Source organism: Sporisorium graminicola, chromosome SGRAM_6, assembly GCF_005498985.1.
Source record: "Sporisorium graminicola strain CBS 10092 chromosome SGRAM_6, whole genome shotgun sequence".
In the NCBI taxonomy this organism is placed as follows: Eukaryota; Fungi; Basidiomycota; class Ustilaginomycetes; order Ustilaginales; family Ustilaginaceae; genus Sporisorium; species Sporisorium graminicola.
In genome coordinates, this window is record NC_043736.1 from 387,590 (window position 1) to 407,985 (window position 20,396).

At 57.3% G+C, this 20,396-nt stretch overlaps 6 protein-coding genes across 6 annotated transcripts; 4 read left to right on the forward strand and 2 right to left on the reverse strand.

Moving 5' to 3' along the window:
- Positions 1-135: 135 nt before the first annotated feature.
- On the reverse strand, positions 136-2,466 carry EX895_005276 (uncharacterized protein; the record flags this gene model as incomplete). Its single annotated transcript, XM_029885869.1, has 1 exon — positions 136-2,466. One exon carries the CDS (start codon positions 2,464-2,466, stop codon positions 136-138), a length of 2,331 nt encoding a protein of 776 aa, XP_029737721.1.
- Positions 2,467-3,150: 684 nt separating this feature from the next.
- EX895_005277 (uncharacterized protein) lies at positions 3,151-3,820 on the forward strand (the record flags this gene model as incomplete). Its single annotated transcript, XM_029885870.1, has 2 exons — positions 3,151-3,581; positions 3,667-3,820. The coding sequence occupies 2 exons, from the start codon at positions 3,151-3,153 to the stop codon at positions 3,818-3,820; spliced, it is 585 nt and encodes a 194-aa protein (XP_029737722.1).
- Positions 3,821-3,874: 54 nt separating this feature from the next.
- EX895_005278 (uncharacterized protein) lies at positions 3,875-6,730 on the reverse strand (the record flags this gene model as incomplete). Its single annotated transcript, XM_029885871.1, has 1 exon — positions 3,875-6,730. One exon carries the CDS (start codon positions 6,728-6,730, stop codon positions 3,875-3,877), a length of 2,856 nt encoding a protein of 951 aa, XP_029737723.1.
- A 495-nt stretch (positions 6,731-7,225) lies between these two features.
- EX895_005279 (uncharacterized protein) lies at positions 7,226-10,126 on the forward strand (the record flags this gene model as incomplete). The annotated part of the gene is made up of 1 exon (XM_029885872.1): positions 7,226-10,126. The coding sequence occupies one exon, from the start codon at positions 7,226-7,228 to the stop codon at positions 10,124-10,126; it is 2,901 nt and encodes a 966-aa protein (XP_029737724.1).
- A 2,581-nt stretch (positions 10,127-12,707) lies between these two features.
- EX895_005280 (uncharacterized protein) lies at positions 12,708-13,724 on the forward strand (the record flags this gene model as incomplete). Its single annotated transcript, XM_029885873.1, has 1 exon — positions 12,708-13,724. One exon carries the CDS (start codon positions 12,708-12,710, stop codon positions 13,722-13,724), a length of 1,017 nt encoding a protein of 338 aa, XP_029737725.1.
- Positions 13,725-14,689: 965 nt separating this feature from the next.
- Positions 14,690-20,083, forward strand: EX895_005281 (uncharacterized protein; the record flags this gene model as incomplete). The annotated part of the gene is made up of 1 exon (XM_029885874.1): positions 14,690-20,083. The coding sequence occupies one exon, from the start codon at positions 14,690-14,692 to the stop codon at positions 20,081-20,083; it is 5,394 nt and encodes a 1,797-aa protein (XP_029737726.1).
- Positions 20,084-20,396: the final 313 nt, after the last annotated feature.

The window sequence follows — 20,396 nt, forward strand, 5'->3', positions numbered from 1 at the left end:
GTCTGTCGCTCGCACCTCTTTCGGGGTTTGTCACTAGGAAGTGTTGATTAGAACGTCAACTATGAATGAACGGTGAAGAAGAGGTGTGGTATTGGAACCATGATTACGACTAAGCTACTCGATACATTGTTGAATCTACGCCACTTGCAAATCAGGCTTGGTTTGGCTAGGAGGTGCACTGGTCGCAGCCTCCTCGAGAGGATCCAGCGGGGGCGTAGGCGGGTGGTCGTCCACCTCGGACCTGAGCGGTTTTGGCCTATGCGTGTCGACGGCCTCGATGGGCAGCTGGAAGCGCTTCTCGTCACAGCCGTAGGCCTTGGGTGTGAGCTGTATGACCGTGTGCAGGGGGATCTTGATGTAAGGGAGATCCTCCTGGGAGAGGGCGTGGAAGTAGGCGTAGAGGCAGCGGATGATGGCCTGGTGGCCGATGATGAGAATGTTTTCCTGTCGCTCGAGCTCCATGATGATGGGCTCCAGGCGGACGACGACGTCGCGGTAGGACTCGCCGCCTCGGTAGCGGTAGTTGAACTTGTCGTCGTCGCGGTTCGCGTAGTCCTCTGGATAGTACTTTTCGATCTCCTCGTACGTCATTGCATCACACACGCCGGCATCCAACTCGTCCAGACTCTTCCACGCGAGCTTGGGGTACGGCAGCTCGCTCGCCGTCTGCGCCGTGCGCCTCAACGTGCTGTGCCACACGGTCAGCGGCGCATCGCCGATATTGTCCTTGATCAGCTGTGGCAGTGCCTTGGCATACATCCATCCGCGTGGGCTCAGATCCGAGTCTCCGCCAATCTTGCCCTCGACATTGTACTGCGACTCGCCGTGACGCGAGAAGAAGATGTTGCGCGGCGTCAGGTGCAGATTCATCAGGTAGAACGCAATGCGCGACTCGAGATAGCCCTGGATGCGGTTGATCGTCACGCTCTTGCCAATGTCAGTCACCTTGACGTAGCTGTAGTGCGCCTCGGACCCGTCGTGGTTGATCGGCTCGTACGTGTCTTCGTAGTGCTTGATGCGCGCCAGGAAATCGGCTTTGGCCGCTTCGGGCGTCATGCCAGCATAGTCCGGATCACCGCTGCTGACTTTGACGGCAATGTTGGCGTCAATCACTTTCGGGTCGGTGCAGATGGACTCTAGGAATACGAGCTTGAGATCGGGCTCCTTGGCGATGCGATCCGCAATCTCCTTTCGACGGGCTTGGGTGGAGTTGGTCGCATCGTGGATCCCCACATTGCCACCGCGCTTGAGCCAGCCGATGAGCTGCTCGAGACACTCTTCCGCCATCTGCGAACGCAGCTTGTACGCAGACGGGTTGGAAGGATCGAAGAACGACGCCGTGTGATCCTCTTTCTCACCGGAAGAGTTGTATTTGGCCCGAGCCAGCGCACGGCGCAGCTGACCGACGTTGAACACTTTCACGTCGTACTCGAGCCATCGCAGGTACTTGAGCACGCGGTTGGCGACGTAGCTCTTTCCACGCGCAGGCAGACCGACCATGCACACGACAATCTTGGCGCCCGAGTAGTCAGGTCTCGCACCCGCAGCGCCGAGATTGGGCGTAGTGAGGCCAGTGCGGATGCCAGGACCCAGACCAAGCGCAGCACCGAGCCCGCTGTGCCCGCCGGAGGGGCCGCCTTCACCCACCTCGGGTGCATCTTTGAGGATGCGCCCGCGCCCGCTGTCGTGAGTAGGTGATGTGACACTGTGCTGATGATGCTGATGATGGTGTTGCTGCTGCTGTTGCTGTTGCGCTTGGCTCTGAGATTGGTGGAAGGAGTTGGACAGAGATCCACCCATGGCAAGGACGGGACCATGCTGGCCGAGCGGGTCGGCACGTTCAAAAGGTGTACCGGGAACACTGTTGGTGTTGCTGCCAGCATGGCTTGCGGAGCGAGTGCTGAACGCGCCCGTCATTGCCAGATTGGGACCGGCAGCCGCAGCCAAGCTGCTCGAGACAAGTTCGGGGTGGTCACGCAACAATGCTTGCAGACCGTCTGAAGAACTAGCTAGGCAAGACGATGCTACGGCGACATCAAACGCCTCCCTCTGCGATGCTTGCGGGAAGGGAGCGGGCCTGGACTGCGAAAAGTGTCTAGGCGATGCCGAGGTCAAGCTAGGAGTGCCTCCAGACAATTTACGCGAGCCGTGGACAGATGAAGAGCGCGAAATGTCTCGCGCGGCATTCTGCTGGTTGCCCGAGGCTGCATCGCGCTGAGCTTGAGCTACTTCCTGCTGCGCCATCTTTTGGGCGAGCTGCTGTGCCTGCGTCGCGCTGTACCTGCCGGGGGATGCGGTGCCGGGTCCGACGCCGGGCCCGCCACTGAGATGACGATGGTGAACGAAAGCGTGGGGCATGACGGGCGAAGAGTCACCGCTCTCGATGGCGCAGTTGTCGGCGGCATTGGCTGCGTCGTCTGCGCCACCAGTGCGACCAGCTGGCACGTCGACGGGTTTTTGCGACATGGTGGTGAGCGAGGGACGATCTGACCTCAGATATGAAGGGTGGGACTGGCACCGAAAGGTAGTTGGAAAAGCGGATCTAGCGCTGTATCTTGGGTGCTCGCTCCGTGTGGTTGTGCGATAGCCTATCTCGCGGCTTGTTTGGTGGTGGTCCTGCGAGGTCAAGGCGAGGCGACTCACGATCGGATATGAGCGACGGAGAGAGGCGAGGGAGTAAGGAGGAGAAAAGAAGGAAGGCCAGATAAAGCGAGAGCAACACACGACTGCCGGTCAGCTCAAGCGGTGAAGGCAAAAGGGTTTGCAGCGCGAGATCGGTCCGGACTTTCAGCGAGCTGCATCAGCGAATGTCAAGTGGTTGAATGTGGGGGACGACTCCGCTCAGTTGCTCACAGCTTGAAAGGCCTTGAAACGGGGATAAAAGTTACGCTACCGTGCCGCCGCTGTCCGTGCGTCTGGATTTACTGTATCTATCGGGAAATCGAGGAGGGAAAGCCCAACTTTCGAATTCGTCCCTCTTTGCGGCTTTGGCCGAGGGAGGAACGACTTAACAAGATTCGGCAAACCCTGTCACCGCCACGGAACACGGTAAAGAAAAAGTTAAGGTGGAGAAGCAAACGGAAAGGACCAACGAGAAGCTTCTGCTCCAGCTCTCACTCCATCCTCACAATCACACATCGCGGCTGCAAGATGACACTCGAAGAATACGAAGCACTCTCTCCCGAGCAGCAGCAGCAGCACGACCAGTCGGAACGCGCTCGTGAGGCTGCCGAGCAAGCCGCTCTTCCCTACACCTGGAAGCAGCAGCTCGACATTGTCGAGATCTCGGTCCCTGTTCCTCAGGGCACCAAAAGCCGGGACCTCACCATCGAGCTCAAGAAGCGAAAGATCAAGGTCGCTCTCAAGGGGAAAGACGCCATCCTAGAGGGAGAGCTTGCCAAAGACATCAAGGAAGAGGACAGCACATGGACCATCGAAGATGGCAACACCGTCGAGATCCAACTCGAAAAGATGAACAAGAATGAATGGTGGCCCAATGTCGTCACTCACCACCCCAAGATTGACACCACCAAGATCGTGCCTGAGAACTCGAAGCTCAGCGATCTGGATCCAGAGACAAGGTAAGTCTTGTTCCTGGAACGTAGTGGCAAATCTCGTTTGGCCTTGCTGACCTTTTACGCTCGTTCACTTTTACTTGTAACACAGAGCCATGGTCGAAAAGATGATGTTCGACAACCGTCAGAAGGCCATGAACAAGCCCACCTCTGATCAGCTCCAGCAACAGGAAATGCTCGCAAAACTCGCAGCCGCCAACCCGAACATTGACTTTTCAAACGCAAAGTTCAACTCGTCTTCGTAAATGCTTTGATCGCAATCCAACAAAAGTACAACATCGCCACCTACTGTAGCGCCATTAACGAGAGACACCCGCGGAACCCGAAGCAGAAGCCGCAGCCGGCTGCGTGCGCTGTTGATTTTGTTGCGTAGCAGCTACACGCTGAGCCAGGTCTCTGTCGAGCTCGACCGCCTTGTTCCACATGTCGATCGACAGGCTCTTTTCGCCGTGCGAGAGAGCGAGCAGTCGAACGATGGCCATCCTTCGCAGCAGATCTTCCTGGCCGAGCGCGCCATCCGCTTTGCTGCTCGTTCCGCCGTGTGAGTCCTTTGCTTCCTCCTGGTCTTTCTTTCTCTCGCGCACAAACTCTTGCTGGATGTGCTCGCTGACGCTCTCGGGGATCTCGAACGACTTGGCTGTGGCCAGGCTTCGAGCTTGTAGTAGCGCCTTCCTCCATTCGTTGAGCTGTGTCTCGTCCACCTCAGGGAGCGTGCTCGAGTACAGTTCGGCAGCGTCGTCCGCCGGCTGCAAGGGACACTGGATGTCAAACGGCAAAAAGCTTTTGCCTTGACTCAAAATGATGGCGTTGAGATCGGTGTCGAACTCGAACTCCGAGTACGGGAACGCATACGGCAGCTTGTGCGACTCGAGCACCGACGAAAGCGCCTTGATGTTGCGAATGCCCGAATCTTTGAGCTGTCCCTCGCCCATCGCGCCTTCGTTGACTACAACTGTGGTGCCATTGACCAACTGAAGTCGGCCCGCTTCCAGACCGGTTCCTTCTCCAGCACTCTTCGGGTACAGCGACTTCTTGTGGTCGTTCAGCGTCTCGAGGTCCATCGAAACGTCCACCACCGCGGGGAGCAGCTGTTCCAATCGACGCGAGAGCTGTGTCTGTGACGGTGCTGGAGGTGCGGCGAAGTTAGAAACGTTGAGCGTTAGAGCGCCAAGACACAAGTTAGCACGGCGAACGTGAATGCGCGCAATCGTTGCCAGTAGCACGAGCTCCGCAGCTAGCTTGTCGCCGCTCAATGCACCGGCGAGAAAGTCGATCAGACCCTGTCTCTCTGTCGATCGAGAGAGCAGGCTCGAGATCGAAGAACTGTCGGTTGAGCTCTCGGATCCCAGAGAATCAAGTTCTACCGGAGCGGCGTAGATCGCATGAACACACGGCACCTGGGCGGGCTCTGACGACGATCCGGCAACAGAGCCTGTGTCTTGCCACTCGGCTTGAGGCAGCCCAGCAGTATCGAGGATTCCGACCACTTCGATCAGCTCGGTCGTCTTGAAATTTTCCGCTGTGTCCAGATCGTACAGCTTGATCAAACCTCCCACGTGCGGAGTCTCGGGCAGAGGCGATTTGGCAAGGTAAGCACGTGGCAAGCTCGAGGCGTTTGCCCCGGCTGGAGTGCTGTTCTGCGACCCGCGCTGGCTTCGCAACTCGGCAGCCGCCGCCTCGGGCCCAGCTTCCAGTTCGCGCTTCATGCCGTTCATCGCTTCCTCTCTGGTGCCAGGACGGCGTCCGAAACAGTCGGTGCCCACACGAACATTGTCGCTGCCAGCCATGGTGGCGACATCCATGTCGGCCGACATGCCCATGCTGAGCTCGAGACCGCCGTTGGCATCAGTGCTGTCGAGCAGATCTGCGTACGCCTCCATGATGTGCGCCTGATCGGCCTTTTTCACTTCGTCGCTTATGCGGAGGAGCTTGACGAGGTTGGTGCGCGTTTGAATGAGCTTTTCAAAGTCGGGATTGGCAGAGACGATCTCGTCGACGCTCTTGGCTGCATCCGCATCGGCACTCGAGCTGTTTGAGGCTGCACCGATGGTCATGACGCCACGCAAACGTAGGTTAGGGCACTTTGTGATGACGTGCACAGCCAGCTGGAGCAGCTCGCTATCCTTGGCCTGCTCCGCATCGCTGGACAGAATGGGCGGAAGGCCGCTCTTGGCATCTTCTCCGCTCGTGTTGACCTGGAGATAAACGCGCAGCGGCTCGTCGCGCTTAGGAGCATCAGGCGAGGCAAGCGCCTTCTGCAACACATTGGCGGCCTTGATAGAATCGAGCGTCTCGAGCAGATACAGGTTTGGGATCGAGGCCAGCAGCTTGCCCTTGTTGCTCTGCAGGCCACCGACAAAGTGCCAACGGATCTCCTTGGGGAGCACCTTGGCCTTGTCCACCATCTCTTGCACGTAGTTCTCACCAAAGTGGAGCTGCCCGACCTGCTTGTGGGCGGCAAGGATGGCAGAGGGGGGATGAAGTTTTGAGATGGCGACCAGTCGTGGTTCTTTGCCCGCCGAGCCGATCTCCTTTCCCTTTTGAACGGCTTTGCGGATACGCTCGCGCACTCCTTGAATCCTTTGAGGCGATTGTGGTTCATCCATGGTTACTGCTGAGGTGGCATTGGCTAGTTGGTCAACGGAAGCATCGGAGGGTTGCTCGGCGGCGGACTCGCGATGCGCTTTTGCCGCCCAAGCAGACTGACCGGGCACCGACACGGCATACATTACTGCCCTCTCGGCAAGGTTTTCATGTTCGAGCTCGTCATGGCCCGTTCCATCCGACGGGTTGTGCGAATGTGCAATGCTTGCTTCGCCGCCGTACAGACCGGTGAAAGTGCGCCCTTCGTGCTGGTGCTTAGCGAGGAAGACCTCGGTGCCCAAACCAGTGTCCTGGATCATTGCACGGAAGCGGACCAGACGGTGTGTGCTCGGTGCACCGCTATTGGAAGTGGGCAGCAACGTGCTGATGTTTCCTGGCGAAAGAGACGGGATCTTGTCACTGGCATCGGGCGAAGCAAACAGTTGACGAAAGTGCGTCTCTACGAGCTTGGTGATGCTGGATGGCGACTTGTCCGGTGCATCGCTGTAGATCCGTTGGACGACCTCAAGCGGCTTGGTGAGAGCCACGGAGAAGTCGGTGTCGGGTACCATTTTGATAGAGGATGTGCTGAATGCGCGGTGGGAGCGACTCGCTGCTGATATGACAGATCCGGAGCAGGGCAAATAGGACGAAGGTGCAGCCAGGATACGAACCCAAATGCGCATGCCTTTCAGCTTGCTTGGCTTGCTTGTCTAGTACGCTTGAGAGTGTGATGGCAGTCGGTTCTGTACGAAGAGGACCCAGAGGTGTGGATATTCGGTTGTACACAGCGTTAGAGCTCTGGCCAGGCTTCATTGACGCAGCTGCAGTGGCCGGAACAGCAGTGGTGAAGCGATGACATGTGATTATGTAATACGTTTATCATTGCATCCAATGGCACGTTTGGACCCTGGATTGCTCTTGTCCTCCGTCCGTGCAGGCCCACAAGGAACACCATCCCTTCCAAGGTTCGCCATCCACCCTCAAAGCGTCTTCGTGTCTTGTGCAGAAAGCGGTGCTCGCAGATTGCATTAACAGCAGCTGCCAGCTTGCACCTCGTCGCAGTCATGTCGCGTTCAAGCGAATCGTTCACCTTGCTAGAAAGCGGCGCCTCTCGGATTCACTTCAAGCTTGCCAAAGAGCTCGAAGAAGCGAATTCGCTTCATCAGCAGGACACCATCATCCTCGATACGGTTGCACATCTTCGCAAGCAGCTTTCTTCGCGCTCATTTTCCGCTGACGTGTCCAAGCTCGCCTCGGCACTTGTCACGCTGCTTCACTGCCTTCAGCACTACCCGGCCTCGACCGCATCCCTAGCCAGTCAGCCCACGTCTATCGATGCCAGCTTCGCCCTTCTTCCCGCCCTGCAATTGCTGAGCTTAGCCACGGGCTGGAAAGACCTGCTCATAGCACACCAATTGCTCCCGTTTCTTCTTCCTCAAAGCGGTAAAAGGCGAACAAAGGAAGAGACTACTTCCGTCTCTGCTGGCAGCTCGTCTCCAATCCCTCATTCAGCGAATGATGAGTCGTCGTCGTTGCTTCTTCTAAATACCTTTCGAGCGGACCTTTCGACTGCTTTGGAAGATTCTCAGCAGCATGTGCCTCGTCACGACATGGACAAGCGCTCCCGGTCCCCGTCACGCTCTCGGTCCTCATCGCGTGCTATGGTGAAAGATGTTCTTCAGCCTGACCCTGCGAACATGACGAGCTTCCGAGCCTTGGCTTGCCTCAAATCTCTCGTTACCGGCACACCTCGAGGACCAGCTGTGCTACCGTCCCTTGCCTCCACGCTGGTGGAGCTGACTCGTCATCCGGACTCTTCGATACGCACCATGACACTCAATGCCATGCTCACTTGTGCTTCGATCGACGCAAGTGATTCATCGGACGCCGATGGACAGGCAGAGATTCTCGATGCTGCTCTCACCATTGTGCGTCTTACCCTAGCATCGACGTACGCTTTCTCACCTGGTCTCAATCCGGACGAGAATCAGGGAATGATTCTTGCCGAAATGGAAAGGCGGGTCGACTCTAGTCCCAATGTGCTTCGCGCATGTATCAAGATCGTGGATCATGCCCGTGCTAGCGGCATCATCACCAGTCAAGAGGCGGCTTGTCACGCCATCGAAGCGCTCCAGGCCACCCGCTGGGTTCCCATGCACCTAGAAGTAGCAGCCCTCGAGCAGCAGCGCTTGGCAGCAGCCGTCGCTGGACGCACCGAAGGCCTTCGTGCCCGCACAGCAGCACGACAGAGACCGACTTTACAAGCAGAGCACGACTATCACGGTACATACGCACCCTGGCTCGTGGATGCTTGTCTTTCCTCCTTGACAGGATCACTTGCGAGTGCGTTTCAACACTCGTCTCCTCCTTTGGACGACGCGGTGAAGAGGGAGGTGCTGAAAGCGGTGCTTCGCATCTACCACGTTGCATCCCAAGGCAAGGCGGCAGCTCTAGCTCTTTGTGTCGCAGCCGCACGATGTATTGGAACCCTCGCGCCTCTTTCGACGACCGGGACGCTGACGCGACCCGCTGTCGACCGCGATGAAGAGCTCGCAGCATTGTGGGCCACATTGTCAGCTCACGTCAAATCTCAGCTGTACAGCACCAATCCGAATCGTAAGACTGCAAGCATCGTCGTCCTGGACGCACTCCTCCCCCTCGGATGGGCACAAGGCAAGTCGGAGGCAAACATTGTCGAGTCGACGCCGGACCAAGAACCCCCAGTTGCCTCCATTTCGCCAGTGGACATCGCTGAACCCGAGATGGCACAGCTCATGGCGCTGCTAACGGACCCGGACACATCCATCCGCAGAAGAGTACTGGCACTGCTGCATCGAGTTGATTCCGGCCTTGCCGACCTCTTGGCCGCATCCTCGGGCATTCTCGACCAAGAAGATTTAGAACTCGTCGAAGAAGTGGCAGACCCGGAACGGCGTCTTGACGTTACTGGCACTGATGGCCACACACCTTCGCTCTTGGACCTCGTTCACCAGTGTCACAATCACGAGCCTTGGCTGGACTCCGGCCTGACGCCGTTCGTTCTGGATGGAGTGCAGATCGGGTTCCTCACAGCGAGAGTCGTCAAAGCGTGTATCGACGACTCTGGGGAGCAGCTCCGCGCTGGCTCTCCTCCCGTACTGCGCAAAGTTCGATTCGCCATGCACCACCGCGAGATTGTACCGCCAACGGCACCTTCGCGTGTCTGCGAAGCAATCACCTTCACATCGCACTTTGCCACGCCGGAAGCGAGAACAGCGGGACTTAACGCGGTCGCGCAGCGGTGGCGCCAAGCTGGCACCTTCCCCGATCCTCTCGATGGCTGGCGCGACGAGCTATATGCGATCTACGGCTTGAACCCTCAACCGGGCACCCGCAACCCGATCGCCTTCAAGATGGAGCGTGCGGCGTGCGCCTTGTTTGGCTTTGCAACGTTTGGGGTCCACTTGACGGCGTACACTGTCGCGCCGACCACAGGCGAGCTCAAGGTGTGGGTTCCGCAGCGCAGCAGCACCAAATCGACGTGGCCGGGCTACCTGGACAACTCGGTGGCTGGGGGTATCGTCGCAGGCGACCTGCCGATGGAGAGCATGGTGCGCGAATGCGAGGAAGAGGCCAATCTCGAGCCAGCGCTGGTGAAGAAACACATCAAGCAGACAGGCGTGCTGAGCTATTGCTACAAAACGTCCAAGCAGGGTTGGATCCAGCCCGAGGTCGAGTACGTCTACGATCTGCCCCTACCCGCCGACGTGGTGCTGCAGCCCAAGGACGGCGAGGTGGACCATTTCGAGCTCATGACGCTCGCCGAGATCTACGACAAGATGCGCGAGGGCCGGTTTAAAGCCAACTGCGTGCTGGTGCTGTTGGACTTTTTGATCCGACATGGGCATATCACCGCGGAAACCGAGCCGGGGTACAGGCAGATCGTCGCCCAGCTTCATGTGGATCTGCGTCTGCCTGGTCCGTGACGGATAGAATTGCGGAAGTCATATTCAACATGAGTGGTTAGCGTGGAATGAGTTGCCATATGATGTTGAGCACAACGAGCAGGGTGCCCATCAACATGGCGATGGCATGCCATAATTCGGCGGCGGCGAATGACGAGCGGTTGCAAGGGAGCGCGTGTCAATCTAACACAACGGCAAGAGTTGTCGCATTGACATTCGATCCCCGATTGCGACTGCCAGACCATACCTTGCCTTGCCATGCCATTCGAGAGACAAGCCACAACATGGCGATCAGACTTGACCATGCCCATCGCGAGTTAAATGCATAGGATGACGGCGCGCTCGTGACCTCGACAAGATCGGAGAAGTGGGATCGTGTCGTCGAGAGAGCGAGCGAGCTAGCTGGAATTTGGTGTCACTCGGGGCGCGCTCAGGGTCTGGACGACGCGTTCTTGGGATCGCTTACGTTACGGAAATGCACGCGATGACGTCGGTTTTTTCTTTCTTTTCTTTTTTCTCTTTTTTCCTTTTCTCCCTTTGTCTCCGCTTCGATTCGAGCGTGAACGCCTCTCTCTCTCCACATTGCGTCTCGCTTACGGCGTTGTTCGAGGAGAATGTCTCTGAGCTGAGCATGCACTCTGCATTGTCTGCTTTTGGATCGTGGCTGCAATCAAAAGGAGAAAATGCGGTATCAGCCTGTCATGCTTTCCTGCCATCGACGGTCAAGCGACACAGCAGGCACGTTTATCCCGCGGGGCGCATGGAGATAGGAAACTAGCTCGTCGTACGAGATTTTTTTTCGCTACAAAAGAAAGTCACTCGAGCTTCAGGTCAGGACGGCTGCGACTCGTACTGGCATCTTGGTTACCCGAGCCGAAGCGGCGATTCGAAGGCCAAATGTCAGAATCCGCTCGTGTGGATAGAGCGTGGCAGGTGGATGACTATGCTGACTTGCAACTCCGCACCACAAACTCTCCGCGCGAGATTTTTGAGTCTAGCACTATGCATGTCATAATAAGCTCTTTGTGGTTCAAGGTCAAAGGCGAGGAGATTGCTGACCGGGCGTGGCGGCGGCAATGCGTGCATTCGGACACCCGAGCCCAGTCCGTTAGTTCCAAAGCTTGGTCATTTGTGCATGCAGACCGTAACTTGCAATGCTGGAAAGTCGGCGATGACTCTGTGCCCGCTCGATATGAGTTGCTAGGTCGCTAGCCGAATCGACACGCATGACGCTGCTCATATCTTCTCGATCTGTCTAGCTGCTCGACAAGTGCTCGGCATCTCATCGGCTTGAATCCGTCAAGCCACTCTAGCATGCAAGCCTCTTGGAGATGCTCTTCCACGAGGCGGTCGAAGCACTTTCGAAACGAAGAGCAGACCGGCTATCTTTTCCGCCAGAGAGTCGGCTCGTTATCTTTCGCTTGTCGCATTCGATCCATGAGCTCCAAGTTGCTAATTGCTCACACTGGTTGATTGGAGTTGATGAGAAGCTTCGCGCAGTACGGCTGCCCCTTCGTTCTGTACCGCATAGCTGTTCGCTCTGGTCTACGATGGATGAGTCTTCGTTCTAGTTTTTATTTTATTCTTAAGGATATTCTGAGGCGCATTGGTGGACAGCAGCGAATTTTGCGGGATCAGGACGGATCGAGCTACGACAGGCAACGGGCTCAAGGGCTCACGTCAGGGTTCGCTCGCCCTCTTCCAATGACGCTGCTCTCGGTAAATCTCATCGATGGATCCACCATGGTGCACAACAGCGATCACGGGACAGAGCCTGTCTCTCGCTTCCCGCATTCCATCCCCCCTTCCCTGTCTTGCAAAGTTCTCTCAACGCCCCCTCACCATGAGATTCTGTTTTGGGAATCGTCATACGCGCGCTAGCCCCCGATCAAGAGGTTCGTCCTGGACCCTTGTCCCAGTCGTCTTGATCTCGCCTCGCTGCGATTGTGCAGTTGCTCGAATGACGTTATCCCTAGTACCGGTTCGTGGTGCTTGTGCCAACCAACTACTCCACCGTTGCCATCCTGCTCTGCCGCCGCTGCCGTGATGACGCCGTCGGCCTCTGCCAGACCTCAGCTTGCCTAAATGGTACATGCCATCCGTCAGCAGCATAGAGCACCTGCATGACCACTCTATCGCATCGCTTGAACTTTTTCGCTTCCGCGCCTCGACCTACATTCTTGACGTGTCGTGCTTCCTCGTGTGGTGCCAAAGATCCTGTCCTTGGACTGTTCCTGCCACAAATGCCGCACACCCTTTCCGGAAACTGCCCGCCGGAAGGGATGGTTCTCATGATTACGTCGTGATGTAATGCCACAATCCAATCCGTTGTTCGGGCCTCGACAGCAAATCGTTCCCGTTTCGCAGCCCTCTAGAGAAGATTTTCAGCTTGTCCGCTCACCGACTGGCCGGTGAACCCAGCAGATCAGGCGCTTTCGCTTCCTCGAGATATAAGCAAGCTTCTCTTTCGCATCCTACATATCCCACTTCCTTCACCTATCATTTCCACCAGCAGCGAGCCATTTGGATCCCACTCGACCAGGCCCTACAGCAACAGGCAGACCCCTCATCCTCCACCTTCGATCCTTCGAGTTTTGTCAACATGAACGCCGCCGCACAGCTGCTCAAGCGAGCGGGCAACGAGGCCCTCTCGGTCAACCCTACCGTCGCTGACATCGACATCACCACCCACGGCTCCGACTGGCTCTGGGCTGTCTTTGCGGTCATGGCTTTGACCGGCCTTGGCTCCATGGCCTGGTCCATGAAGATCTCGCGCGGTGAGCGTGCCTTCCACTACCTCTCGGCTGCCATCCTGGCTACCGCCTCGGTCGCCTACTTCTCCATGGCTTCCGACCTGGGTGCTACCCCAGTCCGCGTCGAGTTCACCAACTACGGCCCTAACCAGGTCAATGGCATGCGCCCCACCCGATCCATCTGGTACGCTCGCTACATTGACTGGACCATCACCACCCCTCTCCTCCTCCTCGAGATCCTCCTCGTTTCCGGTCTTCCCCTCTCGACTATCTTCATCACCATCTTCTTCGACTTGGTAATGATCATCACCGGTCTCGTTGGCGCCCTGGTGGAGTCCACCTACAAGTGGGGTTACTACACCATGGGCTGCGTTGCCATGTTCTACGTCTTCTGGGTCATTTACGGACCCGGTCTCAAGTCGGCCGCCCACCTCGGCGATGACTTCAAGAAGTCGTACCTGCACTCGGCGATGCTGCTCACCCTTCTCTGGACCCTGTACCCCATTGCCTGGGGTCTGGCTGATGGAAGCAACACGATCTCGCCCACCGGTGAGATGGTTTTCTATGGTGTGCTCGACCTGCTCGCCAAGCCCGTGTTTGCGCTCTTCCACCTATGGTCGCTCCGACGATGCAACTACTCCTCGCTCCACCTCAAGAGCGGCAAGTTCTCTGACTACGAGGACCTCTCGGCCAACCACTTCCGCACCATGGAGAACGGCAAGGCTGCTGAGGCTGGCATCGGCGCCACTGGTGCCCACACCGCCACCACCACCGGTGCTACCACTACCGGATCCAACACCACGGGCGCCAACGTCCTCCACCCTGCTCCCCCTACCACCATGCAGCAGCACGATTACACTCAGTAAGCTGCTTTCTAGTTTCGCACTAGAAACAAGGAAGTTTCCGAGCTTTGTCCCCATCATGAAGCACTCTCCTTCAAAGACGCTGAAAGCTCGAGCGACGTTCTTGCAACACCAGCTACTTAGTCTTTTCTTCTTACGCCAATTCTCAGCTTGCGCTAAGATTGTGCACACACTGTTACACTTTGAACCAACATACCCAGTTTTGTTTCGTTCCTACTTTTATCACGTTAATGTACGACCTACCGTCCCTAATCCCATCCTTCCTCCGTCATTTCTTCTTCTCAAAGCTGTGATAGGAGAGCGTGAGGCTTGTTGCGGAACAGCCTGAGCAGACTGGAACCGTTCTGGAGCACTGCCAGGATAGCTGAGCTTGTTGAATCACTACATGCACACTGCAGCCTTGATAGGAAGAACCCGACAAGAAACAGCTGGCTGGCTGATACCGTGAAACGCGGGACTCTGCGGTGGGAACCTGCACCCGGAAGAGAGCAGCGACATCTCTTGAGGAAAAACTTGTATTGCTGTTAGGTCAGTATTTTATTTCTGAGAAGCCCAAAATTAGCAAGAATTTGTAAGCGTGTTCTCTGTGCCGAAAAAAAGTGGACGTGCAGCAAGTGGAATTTTTTTTTTGCAAACCCGCTCGCTGTTCAAAGGTTTTGGAAGAAGTGCCAAACGCTTTTGCTTTGGTTTTGAACGGCAAAGAAAAATTTCGGCTCACGACACTGGCGGGCTCAGCCATCGCGCAAAGTCTGCTCAACCGCAGTTCCGCATCGCTACCATCATCTCCTACCTATCCTCCTTCCTTGCTAGACGGAACCTCAACGCTGATCTTCACCAGTGAAGAAGATCGAGAGCGCTGTCTCCTCACTCGTTCACTGCGAGGCCGCTCTGCTACCTGCTCAGCCGGCTGGACACCCAGCGTCTTTGAGGTGCTTCCAGGGGGCCCACCCTTGGATCTCTAGCTCACAATGGACATTAAGAAACCCATCACCTCGACCATCTCCTCGGCTTCCTTCTCCTTCCTCACCGCCGAGGACATTCGCAGAATCTCGGTCAAGCAGATCATCAACCCTGTTCTGCTCGACACCACCAATCACCCAAATGCAGGAGGTCTTTACGATTCGGCCCTTGGGCCCATGCGACCCAACGACATCTGCTCCACATGCCACCTCAACTCGTATCAATGCCCCGGCCACTTTGGCCACATCGAACTTCCCTCGCCCGTCTTCCACCCGCTCTTCATGGGCAATATGTTCAACCTGTTGAGAGGCACCTGCTTCTACTGCCACCGCTTCCGTGCCTCGCTCGTCGTCCTCACCAAGGTCATTGGACGCTTGCGACTGCTCGAGTACGGTCTTGTCGACGACGCAGAGAACATCGAGGCTGAGGAGCCACGCTCCAACGCCAAATTCTCCGACCTCAGCAACGAAGAGTTCGACAGTGCAAACGAAGATGCCAACGAGGATGAGGCTCCTAAAAAGTCGAAAGCCGGCAGCTCAAAACCCAACGGCTTCACCGGCGAGACCCCCGCCGAGTTCGCCGATCGCATCAACAAGCAAGTCAGGGAGCTCATCAAGGCAGCCAAGGCGAGCGGCAAGGCTCAGGTCGAGCCCGAAGCTGGCAGTCTCGCCTACACGGCTCGCAAGAAGTGCATCAACGACTTCATGAAGGACATTCACAAGAAGCGCTGCGGTCAGTGTGCGGCCATCAGTCCCAATGTGCGTCGCGACGGCTTCCTCAAGATCATGGAGAAGGCTCCTCTCCCCAACGAGATCGCTTCCAACGAACAGAGGGGATACCTCCGCATCTCGCCTGTCAAGCGCGTCGCTGCCATCGAGCGCCGTCTCGCTACTTCGGCCGCGTCCACATCGGCTTCTGCAGATGCCGACGACGACGCTGGCATCGCATCGCAGGCCATCTCCGCAGACAACGCTCCCAAAGAGGCAGGCTACCGAGTCATGCCTGCTGTCGAGTGCCAAGCGCATCTTCGTTTGCTCTTCCACAACGAAGGCCCTCTCTGCTCGCTCCTCTTTGGTCGCAATGGTCCTTTCCGACTCGGCAACTCGGAAGGCAAGGTCAAGCCCAAGGTCGGCGAATCCATCTGGTCCACTCCCAACGGTGCCAGTGCCGACAACTTTTTCATCAGTGTGCTTGCCGTGCCACCAACACGCTTCCGTCCCGCCAGTATCATGGGTGACATGACCTTCGAGAACTCCCAAAACGAGCTGCTCACCAACGTGCTCAAGACCACCTTTGCCATCCGAGATCAGATCACCGAACTGGCCCGACTTGTTTCCAAGAAAGATTTCCCCGAACTCGGTCCCAATGCCCCCGAATCGGAATACAGAGCAGCCGAGGCACAAATCATCAAGGCTCGCGAAGACACGCGCCGCAAGGTCCTCAACTCGATGATGCAGCTCCAAGTCGACGTCAACTCGTTCATCGACGCTAGCAAGAACCCCATGCCTCTGCGTCAAGGCCAGCTGCCACCACCAGGTGTCAAGCAAGGCCTCGAAAAGAAGGAGGGTCTCTTCCGAAAGCACATGATGGGCAAGCGCGTCAACTTTGCCGCCCGTTCCGTCATCTCGCCCGACGTCAACATCGAGACCAACGAGATCGGCGTGCCGCCCGTCTTTGCGCGCAAGCTCACCTATCCCGAGCCCGTCACCGTACACAACGTTCAGCTCATGCGACAGCTCGTCATCAACGGTCCATTCAAGTATCCTGGTGCCGTCGCCATCCGCAGCGAGGATGGCACCGAGACGCAGCTCGACAAGCTCAGCGTCGAGGAGAGAACCGCACTTGCCAACCAACTCCTTACTCCGCAAGAACACTCGTCCAAGCAGGCCCGCGGCACTTTTGCCGGCCTCGGTAGCTCGACGCGCACCCCCATCGCCAACAAGCAGGTGCTCCGTCACCTCCGCGATGGCGATATCTTGCTGCTCAACCGACAGCCCACCTTGCATCGACCGTCGATGATGGCCCACAAAGCACGTGTGCTCGTCGGCGAAAAGACGATTCGAATGCACTACGCCAATTGCAACTCGTACAACGCCGATTTCGATGGTGACGAGATGAACATGCATTTCCCGCAGTCGCAAGCCGCTCGTGCCGAGTGCTACTACGTCGCCAACACCGACAACCAGTATCTGACCCCCACCAGTGGTAACCCGCTCCGCGGTCTCATTCAGGATCACGTGGTCGCTGGTGTGTGGATGACGTCCAAGAACACGCTCTACACGCGCGCCGAGTACCAGCAGGTGCTCTACGGTGCTTTGCGACCGGAAGGCAAGTACACGGGTGGCGGCCGCGTCCTCACCGTGCCACCGGCCCTTCTCAAACCAGAGCCTCGCTGGACGGGTAAGCAGATCATCTCGACCGTGCTCCTCAATCTCAAGCCTTCCAAAGCAGATGGCCTCAACCTCACCTCAAAAGCCAAGGTGGCCGGCCGAATGTGGGGCAAGGACCACGCCAGCGAGGAGAAGGTCATCATCGAAGACGGCGAGCTACTGCAAGGTGTGCTCGACAAGGCCGCCTTTGGTGCCTCGTCGTTTGGTCTTGTCCACGCCATCTTTGAGATCTACGGGTCCGAGACTGCCGGAAAACTCCTCAGTATTCTTTCACGTCTCTTCACCAAGTTCCTGCAGACCAACGCCTTCTCCTGTCGAATGGACGATCTTCTGCTCAGCAAGGAGGGCGACGAGGTGCGACGCACCACGCTCGATGCTGCCAAGAACCAGGGCAAGGGCGTCGCAATGAAGACCGTCGGTCTCGAAGGCGAGGACGAAAGGAACCCGGACACGGACAGGAATCTGCGCATCCGTCTCGAGGAGGTGCTCCGCGATGATGACAAGCTCGCTGTCCTCGATGGTGAGATGATGAACTCATCCAACGCTCTCACCTCCAAGATCATCGAGTCGTGCTTGCCCGCCGGCTTGTACAAGAAGTTCCCTGAGAACAACATGCAGATGATGACCGGTTCCGGAGCCAAGGGTTCCGCCGTCAACGTGTCGCAAATCTCGTGTCTGCTCGGCCAGCAAGCCCTCGAGGGTCGACGTGTCCCTCTCATGGTCAGCGGAAAGTCGCTCCCTTCGTTCCGTCCCTTCGAGACCTCGGCTCGAGCTGGTGGTTTTGTCAGTGGCCGCTTCTTGACGGGTATCCGTCCTCAGGAGTACTTCTTCCATTGCATGGCGGGCCGTGAAGGTCTCATCGACACGGCCGTCAAGACCTCGCGTTCCGGTTACCTGCAGCGATGTCTCATCAAGCATCTTGAAGGTGTCCATATCCAGTACGACAACACGGTCCGCAACGCCGACGGCTCCATCCTGCAGTTCAACTACGGCGAGGATGCCCTCGACACGACCAAGAGCAAGTACATCGGACAGTTCGACTTCACCGCCGCCAACTTTGAGAACTACAACAAGCGCTACGATCCCAAGCAGCTCGGTGAGGTGGTCGAGGCGGAGCTCGCTGCTGAGCACATGAAGAAGGCGCTCAAGAAGCCGCACAAGTACGACCCCGTTCTCAGCGTCTACACGCCTTCGACACACTTTGGCTCCATGTCCGAGAAATACGCCAAGGAGATCGAGGCCTACATCGAGAAGAACCCGAGCAAGCTCCTCGCCGACAAGAAGAAGAAGAGCAAGAAGCGCAAGTCTGAGGCGGACGCAGGCGCTCCCGTTGATGCAGGCACCGTCGAGAAGCTCCGCTTCGCCAAGGAGAAGCTCGGCGTCGAGGCTTTCCGCGCCATGTGCAAGGTCCTCTACCACCGCGGTCTCGTTGACCCTGGTGAGGCTGTTGGCCTGCTGGCTGCCCAGGGTGTCGGTGAGCCCTCGACGCAGATGACGCTCAACACATTCCACTTTGCCGGTCACGGTGCCGCCAACGTGACGCTCGGTATCCCGCGTCTGCGTGAGATTGTCATGACAGCGTCGCAGAAGATCAAGACGCCCATCATGCGCCTACCCGTTCTCGACGGTATCACCAACGACCAGATCAAGACGTTCTGCAAGGATGGCAGTCGACTCGTTCTCAGCCAGGTCATCGACGAGGCCACGGTCACGGAAAAGATCTCACCCAAGTCCGAAAAGACTGGCTTCCACCGTCAGAAGACGTACACGGTGCGCCTCAACTTCTATCCAGCCGACGAGTGCAAGGAAGAGTACAACTGCACCACGTCGCACATTCTTCGCGGTTTGCACGAGACGTTTGCGCCCACACTGGAGAACAGCATCAACCTCGAGATGCGCAAGCAGAAGCGCGAGCACGCTCTGCAGGCGGCTGCCATCGGAAAGGGCCAGACGTTTTCGGACAATGCACCTGCCGGTGACAATGCCGACAACGATGGAGCGCCAGTTGCGGGTGCTAATGGCAGCAGCCAGGTGCGCGCACGAGGCAACGAGGCCGATTCGGACGATGAGGAGGATGCGTCGTCGGATGTCGGTGACGGAGACGCCGACGATGCCAAGAGGAAGCAAAAGTCAGCGGCGCACGCATCCTACGAGGAAGGTGATGACGAGGACATGGGTGGCGTTCCTTCCACCGCCGAGGACATCGAAGCCGCCTTCAGCAACGGAAACAAGAAGAAGTCGGCCAATGCTATGGATGTGGACAGCGACCGCAGCGACTCGGAGTCCGAGGATGGTTCGATCAACGAAGAATGGGCAGAGCAGACCTCGGCGCTGGACCGAGCGCTGCAGGAGAACTCCAAGTACATCACCGCCTTCCGCTTCGACGACGTCAAAGCGCGATGGGCCGAGTTGGACCTCACGCTGGCCACGCAGTCGCAGAAGCTGCTGCTGATCAACATAGTCGAGCGCGTCTGCCGAAACAGTGTCATCCACGAGATTCCCAACATCTCTCGTGTCATGAAGCCGCCGCCCAAGGCTGGCAAGGAGGGTGTCGCGCTCACGGCCGAAGGTATCAACTTCCGCGATCTGTGGGACTTTGGCTTCGGTGTGGTCGACCTGGACAACCTCTACACCAACGACATTGGTGCCGTGCTGCACACGTACGGTGTCGAAGCCGCGCGTGCCGCCATTGTGTCCGAGATGCGAGGCATCTTTGATACCTACGGCATTGCTGTGTCGCCGCGACACTTGTTCCTCATCGCCGACTACCAGACGGCTGCCGGTGGCTTCCGTCCTTTCAACCGTTCCGGTATCGCCGAGTCTTCGTCGACGCTGCTCAAGGCGTCGTTCGAGATGACCATGGCTTTCATCGGTGGCTCTGCTCTGCACGGAGACGTCGACATGCTCAAGACCCCTTCGAGCAAGCTCGTGGTTGGACGACCGGTTTCCTCGGGTACCGGTACGCCCGAGATCCGTCTTGCTCTGCCTGCGCCGATCGGTGCTGCGGCATGAAGATTGGCTGGGACCGTATCGCTTGTATCACCATCATCTTGTTAGATAGTTTCCACGGTTTTGATTCAAATGTCATGTTCCACAACACGCCGGCTCTCGTATGAGTGTGACTGCAGTTCTTGACGAGCATGTTCGCGCGGAGTGCAGGTGAGCGACTGGACGCGTTAAGTGCCAACTCGAGCCAGCCAGGGTCCAATTTTTTGTTTGTCTGCTCATTGCCGTCCCGTGAGAGTCCGAAGTCAAACATCGATTAACGCTTTAGTCTGCTGTTTGCTTTATCCGCACCAAACACTTGATTTGCAGTCCCAACACC